This window comes from Rutidosis leptorrhynchoides, chromosome 9 (genome assembly GCF_046630445.1).
Source record: "Rutidosis leptorrhynchoides isolate AG116_Rl617_1_P2 chromosome 9, CSIRO_AGI_Rlap_v1, whole genome shotgun sequence".
Lineage (NCBI taxonomy): Eukaryota > Viridiplantae > Streptophyta > Magnoliopsida > Asterales > Asteraceae > Rutidosis > Rutidosis leptorrhynchoides.
Window position 1 is genome coordinate 291,373,339 of NC_092341.1, and position 8,890 is coordinate 291,382,228.

Here is an 8,890-nt window from a genome sequence, read left to right on the forward strand (position 1 = left end):
ATAATCGATTATGATAAACTAATGAACTCACCAACCTTTTGGTTGACATTTGAAAGCATGTTTATTCTCAGGTTTGAAAGAAATCTTTCGTTGTGCATTTACTCATTTTAAAGATAATACTTGGAGTCATACATGACATATTTCAAAGGACGTTGCATTCAAGTCGTTGAGTTCAATAAAGATCATTATTAAGTAATGACATATTAAGTCATCTATAGTTTGGATATATTATGAAAGGGTATGCGTAATTGTCAACTTTCGATTTAATGAAAGCTTGTCTTTTAAAAACGAATGCAATGTTTGTAAAATGTATCATATAGAGGTCAAATACCTCGCAATGTAACCATATGTTATTGTATTCGTCCTTATGGATTAGGACGGGTCGTCTCATTTGTAATTCCGTTGTATCTTATTGTTCGGTTTCCTCTAGCTTCTTGCTAGAGTTCTGTATTTTAATAATATTTTGCTGTTAAAAAAGGGGAGATGATTCTCACACACTAGTTTTTAATCCATACACATCGAATTACCTATTTTACCCTTAATTATACTTTTAATAATAATATAAGTTCAACTCAGGGACATAACTGTAATTTTAGGAGACAAAAGTGTACATGGATCAAAAGGTGGTGTGTGAGAATCACCTCCCTTAAAAAAAACTAGTTAAAATCATACTTAATTGCTAATTTGTAAATACTTTTGAGTTATAAATTGCTTTTTCAGTATTCCCCTTCATGCCTGGCAAACGGGTCGGGTTGGGTCGGTTTGGGTAACGGGTCAAAATGGTTTTGGGTTGAAATGGGTCATAGGTCAAACGGGTCAATTTTTAAAACAAGTCAAAATGGGTCAGGTTGGGTCGGTTTGGGTAACGGGTCGAAACAGGTCACAGGTCAATTGGGTCAAATGGGTCAAATGGGTTGCATCGTTTTTTTACATTTATTACATTATTTTAGTTATTATTATTTATTATATATACATAAGAAAATATTAATATACATAATAAATGATATAACCATGAATGGTTTCATAAATTTTTGACGGATGAAACTTTTTATGCTCTACCCATTTGACCCATTCACAAAACCCATTAGACCTATTTCTATATATTGATCTTTGAGTATTGATACCCATTAGACCCATTCATTCATTTTTTGTATAGGACTCAATAGGTTGGAGAGAAACTCATTTGAATCTTTTTTTATATTTTGATTTACATTGTTAGGCCTAACTTTTTTCAAGACCCAATTAACCAAAAGCTTGACCCATTTGACCGAATTCGAGTGTTCTGGTCTCAATTGCCAGGTATCTCCCCTTATTTAGTTTACGGGAAAAAAAAAAAAACACGAAACGACCCAACATACTGACGTACTGCAACGATCGATCGTAACAATGGCGGAACCAAAGACCAAATACGATCGTCAACTCAGGTCCTATTAGAAACTCATCTCAATTCTCATTGCTTTGCCCTATTCCTTCTGTACTGTTGTTTATCGCCGTTGCTCTTACACAATTTCTCATAAACCCTAGCTGCTATAATGCTACTATTACTAGTAATATACGATTACTACTTGATTATAGTAACCTAAAGTGTTAGGAGCTCTCAATGTTGATATATTTGAACTTAAATTGCTTTTCTACTGTTTAAATTGAAATAGTTAGGGTTTAACCTGTAAGATTTATAAAACAAAGTGTACTATAGTTATTTGATGAATGGAGTATTAATGAAGGAGCAACTTTAATGTAATGGATTTAAAGTGTTTGTCGAATTCGAAAAAAATACGTTGTTTGCAACATTCTAAGTTGAATGTCTCATGTGTACTTAGTGATTGTCTTAAATAACGTTTTGAAAGGAAACGATATAGGCAAAGGGAACATGTCTATGATTGCACTATGTTATTGAGTTTAGGTTGCCTTTTGTATTTGCAAACAATGATAACTGATAATTGTGCTAGTTTTTAACTTCCTCTTTAGTTGCTTAAGTATTTTGAAAAACGAAACTTTTAGCACGGATAAGTTATTATTACTTTAACTAGCTCATTTACAGTAACTCTTAAATTGAGCAGTTTGACTATTGACACCAAATCAAAAGTGAATTATCATTGATCTACATGTTATTGTTTGTCTTCAATAGTTTCTTGAATTGCAGTTGGCATTTGGTTGTGAGGGAGGGGGTTGTAACCTTCAAGAACAGAAATTCACTTTTGGATTAGTGTTGTTTTATATATAAATTGGTTACTTTATCTTACTTTTCATTAAAGCTTAAACTTAAGGTTGAATTTTAAAACAGGATATGGGGTGAGCAAGGACAGGCTGCACTTGAAAAAGCTAGTATATGCTTGCTTAATTGTGGGCCTACTGGTTCTGAAACTCTTAAAAACCTTGTTCTTGGTGGTATTGGAAGTATTACTGTTGTTGATGGTTCTAAAGTTGAAAACGGAGACCTTGGTAATAATTATATGGGTATGTACCGGCTACACAAATTTATGTCTTCTAAACACATTTTATGTGTATTGTGTGGCATTTTCTTAGCCTTTATCGTTAACCATTCCAATCTTAACAAGTCATGTTCACAGTTAGCGAGTCAAGTCTTGGCCAGTCAAAGGCAAAATGTGTCTGTGCTTATCTTCAAGAACTAAATGATGCTGTAAAAGCTAAGTTTATTGAAGAGCATCCGTTGACTTTGATCGAGACCAACCCTTCATTTTTTTCTCAGTTTACCTTGGTTATAGCCACACAGGTAAATCATTAGTCCGTCCATTTAATTTACAGTTTATGAATGTATGAATAGATAGCTGTACGATGAGTCTACAAGAAATACAAGTATGTGAACTCTGATGATTTGTCATTATTATATGTTGTTTGCATGATCAATATCATCATGTACATACATTGGGATATAAATTATGAGGCTTTAGTAATAATTTTTCTGCATTAACTATTATCTATGATGACCAAATTTTCATTTGTGTTTTCACGTCAAGGTTATTTTTAACAATTGCAAGTGTTTTTAACTGTGGCCTTTTAAACTCAGCTTGTTGAAGATTCCATGGTGAAGCTGGACCGCATTTGTCGTAATGCAAATGTTATGTTGATTTTTGCACGTTCATATGGCCTAAGTGGTTTTGTTCGAACAAGCGTGAAGGTAGGTGTAGATTCTTTCTTATATATTTCAGTTAGCATTTAAGACATCAAATTTCATGAAGTTCATAATTCTTTCCCAGATGTATTATAAAACTTAACCATATTTATATTGCACAGGAGCATACAGTAATAGAGTCAAAGCCTGATCACTTTCTTGATGATCTCAGACTAAATAACCCTTGGCCTGAACTTAAAAGGTTAGGTTTTTTTTTTTTTTTTTTTTTTTTTTTTTTTTTTTTAAATATAAATATATATTTATTAGCTTTATATATCAGCAGTTGATTCTTACTTTCACTCTTAGGTTGACCGAGAACATTGACTTTGATACATCTGATCCCGTAGCCCATAAACATATTCCATACATTTTAATTCTTGTGAAGATGGCAGAAGATTGGGCTAAAGCTCATGGTGGAAGGCTGCCATCAACCAGGGATGAAAAACGAGAATTCAAGGTTTGTTCTCAATTGCCCAATTATTTTAATTAAAAGATTATTATTTTCAATATTCTAAGGCAGTTACTTTGGAGCTATTAGGAACTCTTAAAAACAAAAACGATTGCAATGGATGAAGATAATTATAAAGAAGCTATTGAGGCCTCATTTAAAGTTTTTGCTCCACGGGGAATCAGTAAGTACATCAATTTATATTTTAAGGCACTGGGACTGGCGATGATAGTTTTAAGTTAAATTTTAACATGGATCGTTTTCTTAAACCCCAGGTTCAAACTTGAAACGTATTCTTGATGATCCCTGTAGTGAAGTTGAATCTGGTTCATCAGATTTTTGGGTGATGGTGGCAGCATTAAAGGTAGTTTTATTTATTTATTTTGTTCACAAAAAAATAGCCTTTATGCAAACAGAGTCGATGTTTACTTCTGTTAATTACAGGAGTTTATTGCTAATGAAGGTGGTGGGGAGGCCCCTCTTGAGGGATCAATACCAGATATGACGTCTTCTACCGAGTGAGTGACAAATGTTTTTTTTTCCCCTAGACTCGTTAGTTTGCCCATTTATTGATACATGTGTCAATTGGGGTTACTTTTTAATATAACATAGGTTGATTCACACATAGGTTTAACATGTCAAACGTTTCATAAGTCTGGGGACATTTTGCTTAGTTATTTTATTAAAAAGAATAGATTGTTATCCAAAGTAATTTTTTGTAATCGCATTTTCCTCTGCCATTCTTATCTTTTTATCACAGAGTATGTATTTTTGACTTTAACAAGTACGTATCTTTCCAATTTTGTTCTAGGTTATATATAAACCTGCAGAAACTCTATCAGGCTAAGGCTGAGGCCGATTATCTTGCGGTTGAGAAACGTGTTAGAGATATTCTGAAAAACGTCGGTAGAGATTCATATAGCATTTCCAAAGCTGTCATAAAAAGCTTCTGTAAGAACGCAAGAAAGCTCACAGTAAGTTATCTTTAACAGTATCTACAAATATCTTCTATATGTGTTATAACAATATTTCTTATACCAGCTTTCCCCTTTTTTTATATGGTTTATATACATAGATTGTCGCTTCATTTTTTAGGTATGTAGATTTAAGCTCATTGAGGAAGAGTTCAACTCTCCCATTTTGCCCGAGATGCAAAAATATCTTACTGATGAGGAGTACAGGTAATAAAATGCTTTAGTATTTCATTAATCATGTATTTAAGGTGTCAAAAACTTGTTACATATTCTCTGTTTTTTGTCAATAACAGTGTTGCAATGGGATTTTATATCTTGTTACGAGCTGTTGACCGGTACTCGGCAAACTATAATACTTTCCCCGGGCAGAGTTTGATGGGTAAGGCTTTTAAAAATCACTATAGAATATGTAAATTTTGCAATTTTTTTTTTATTTTTTTTTTTTTTTTTAAATTTTGTTAGTGTGTTATGTAGTGCAATGGATGATGATATATCAAGATTGAAAACAACAGCTGTAAGCCTTTTAAGTGACTTGGGCTGCAACGGGTCAACATTGACCGAAGATCTTATCAACGAGATGTGCCGTTATGGTGCTGCTGAGCTCCACGCAGTTGCTGCGTATATCGGTGGAGTTGCATCACAGGAAGTTATTAAGGTCATTTCTAAAGGGCATTTTTGGTATTTTGTCATTCTTGGTCATAACTAACTAGTTGACCTTTGAGTTGTGACAGTTGACCATAATTGTTGTTTTCAAATGTAATTTAACTTTTGTTTATTCTGTTTTGCTGCAGCTTATCACAAAGCAATTCGTGCCTATGACGGGAACTTTTATCTTTAATGGCATTGATCATAAATCTCAGTTGTTGTCATTATAATCTTGGAAACACCCCAGGTTAGCACCATTATCTAAGGTGAATACAAACTAAAAGTTTATGGTTTTTAATATTCTTTTGAAATGACAAAAGACATGCAAACAAACACTGCATAAATAGTGTACGAAAAGCATTAGAAGTGCGTTTCTTAAAAGCATATATATTATTCTTCTTAAGAAAACTTTAAAACAAAGCCCAACCTAAAGCCACATAAAGGTCATTTAGTATTGCAGTTGCATATATTTTATTGTTCATTTTTCCATGATGATTGTTATTGGAACTTGTATAAATATGAAGATACTAAAATTGTTTGTTTGACCTAAAAAGTCAAACCATCTCCTTTTGAACACGATTTGAATAATACATATGTATTTATCTCACTCAATACAGGGGAACTCTGTCTTTTGATATGATACAAAGGGATACAAGGTTTAATAGTCTAATTACACGTTGAATCGCTACAACTGAAGATGCTTGATTCAGAGGATCACTAACAAGTCGTTTGTTTAGAACTGAGATTTCAGTTTAGGTACGAATTGTCAATATTAAACTCTAGTTTGCTCCGTGGAATACCAAGTGACTTGTATTTTAGGGCAATTAGGCTCCTGTATTGACTTGTACTTTGCGTATTTTGAAGTGGCTATTGATCCTTTTACCTAAGATGTTATTGTTCCAACACACACACGCACGACCACATACTCTCATTTCATGATATAGTCCATTACTGAAAACGTATTGCAACCTTGTTAGCTTAAAATTGTCTTCTAATATATATAGAGTTAATTATAATTAAATACTGATCACATTTTGCTAAAAGCGATGTGAAACTATGTCCATTACTCTCCTCAAAAGGTTATATATAAAAAATGGCCCATTATTTCAACAATACTTGTTATTTTGTTGCATTATACCGTAAAGATAGACTTTGTGCATCTTTGTGATCACTACTGTTTCGTCCTTTTCACTTGTTATATGCTACTACTAATAGGGACGGTTTTGTATGTTCATTAAAATCAACATTCTCTTCTGCCTTTTGACCACCAATTAGTTAGATGTTGTTAGACCACTCACTATTGTACTTTGTAAGACTTGATCTTTTTAGCTATCACATTGGTACTTGAAGGATAAATTCAAGACTGAACTCGAACTATCGTGACAGTAGACTGACACATTAAATCTACACAAATACACAATTATACGAGACTTACTTACCGTCTTGTACAAGGCAAAATGCCCAAAACTATCATAGATAGTGCCTAATACTGCCTATGGCACTGTCTTGTAGACACTCGAGACAAAATGCACAAGACCTAATTTTTGGTTGTAATGAAATGTGAAGTTTGTAATTGATATTGTTCCTCTATGTTTTATGCTGTTTTGCAAGTACTACAAAAAATTTCAAGACAATCATGGTAATGCTGTTATAATAAGAAACGTCTAAAATGTCTAATTTTGTGACAAAATCACCAATGATGAGCTTTCATAGCTTGTTTCATTGTACAAAGTGATTTCATTAAAAACAAAAAAAAATTGGTATATAATTGAGTTTTACAATGACACGTTATACTTTTTTTTTTTTTTTTTTTTTTTTTTTTTTTGGCGACATTAGAGCAAAACGATCGATTCATATGTGATTTAGAAGGATTGAGTGGATCTTAATTTGATTTTGAAAAAGACATAAAAAAAGTTGGTAATTTGCTTTTGCAAATATGAATGTTTTTAATTTTAACAAACGTGGTCACGGTTAGAAAGTATAGCCCACGATGTCAAATGTCTTGGTCATGACCTAACAAAGTAACCATTAATATTCATATTTTACCCAATTGAAAGATTTTATCAAAAAATAATAATAAATTAATGTATTATTAGTGTGGTAAACGCCAATGCTTGAAAATAATATGAATCTCAGTAGTCATGAAACCGACAACATTTCCTATCAATCATTTACAATAATTGTTGTAATAGATGTTTATATCAAGGTACTTATTGTTTATAATCTTTCTTTATATAGCTACAAGTGTTTCTAATAAGTACATTCGTTTCTTTAGTAAAATTAATTGATTAAATATGATAAATAGACGGTGTTTGAGTATAACTTGTCATATACTCATATGAGTTTTATTTTTTTAGAATGTCAATTTTGTTAAAAGCTACCGCTTTGCTAGCAAGAAACTAGCGAGAGACGCAAAAACTACATTACAATAACTTAACTAGTCAATCGTAATAATATCACAAGTATTTTGCATCTCCTAATATCTTTTACAATGTTTATAAGAGAGGTTCGAAGTTGAGATCTTTTACAAGAATCACTCAGAAGATCTTGATGATAATTCTGTATAAGTCATAAACTAGTTATATCATTAAGTTTATGTTACAAACATGATTGAGTTTATATATTGCCAGAATTGACTAATCAATCATATTTGATTAAAGATAATGATGAACACTTTTTGGTTAATAAAGAAAAAAGTAGAACAGCAAATCTTTATTTATTTATGTGTTTTTCTATTTAAAAATCTAATAAAATAAGTTTTTTAGTAAAAGTGAACTTTTTGCTCTAATGATGGCTCAATAATTGAAACATTTGTGCCTGTCTTATGTACTCCCAATTCTCCAAATTCTTTCTTTACTCTTGTTTTTCCTATCTCATTCCCCACTCAAATTAGAAGTTTCATTTTATGTTAAAGTAATTTATTATATATATATATATATATATATATATATATATATATATATATATATATATATATATATATATATATATATAAAACTAATAGACAAAATCCTGTAGCATTATTCATTAATAGTAATTAGGGGTATTTTCATCATTTCACTTTTTTTTTTGTCTCCAACGATAAAAGAAGCAACTTTCGTAAAAGAACCAACCTTTCAATGTTATCAAAATATGTCGAAAAAAATTCTTTTTTACAAAAAAATCAACTAACTTTTTTTTTCCTCAACGATAAAAGAGGCAACTTTCATAAAAGGAACAACTCTTCAATGCTATCAAAAGATGTCGAAAAACATTCTTTTTTTACAAAATAGATCAACTAACTTTAAAAAAAAAACCGAACGCTAAAAGAAGCAACTTTCACAAAAGGAACAAGCCTTCAATGTTAGATGTCGAAAAAAATTCTTTTTTACAAAATAGATCATGACTTTTTTTTAACTCGTATTCAAAACGGAGCCCCCGGCGAAGCGAGGGCTCCACAACTAGTTTTGTCTAGAGGCCTACAACAGTCGGTCTAGAAAGCTAGTAACTCGGATCTAGGACTAGGAAGGGAAGCTCTTCTTAAATAATAATATCTTGTCTTATTTATTTACCTCAATCCATATTTTTTTTTTTTTTTTTTTTAATCAGACTCAATAATTTGATTTCTTGAAAATTGATTTGGCCATTCGACTATCACCATAATACTCGCTAGATATATTGGACATCCGGCAAAAATTTTAACGGAATGTT

At 31.6% G+C, this 8,890-nt stretch overlaps 1 protein-coding gene across 3 annotated transcripts; it reads left to right on the plus strand.

Annotated features, from left to right (window-relative positions):
* The first annotated feature begins 1,330 nt into the window (after positions 1-1,330).
* On the plus strand, positions 1,331-6,064 carry LOC139866477 (NEDD8-activating enzyme E1 regulatory subunit AXR1-like). Of its 3 annotated transcripts, none has more exons than XM_071854713.1 (14): positions 1,331-1,424; positions 2,285-2,457; positions 2,559-2,734; positions 3,029-3,139; positions 3,256-3,335; positions 3,440-3,590; positions 3,672-3,765; positions 3,857-3,945; positions 4,026-4,099; positions 4,393-4,555; positions 4,677-4,762; positions 5,030-5,210; positions 5,347-5,466; positions 5,818-6,064. In XM_071854713.1, the coding sequence occupies exons 1-13, from the start codon at positions 1,387-1,389 to the stop codon at positions 5,428-5,430; spliced, it is 1,500 nt and encodes a 499-aa protein (XP_071710814.1). In that variant the 5' UTR covers positions 1,331-1,386; the 3' UTR covers positions 5,431-5,466; positions 5,818-6,064. The 3 variants fall into 3 exon arrangements, with proteins under 3 accessions (XP_071710814.1, XP_071710813.1, XP_071710815.1); XM_071854712.1 differs by having other exon boundaries at positions 5,347-5,447; XM_071854714.1 differs by having other exon boundaries at positions 2,571-2,734; positions 5,347-5,447.
* The last annotated feature ends 2,826 nt before the right edge of the window (positions 6,065-8,890 follow it).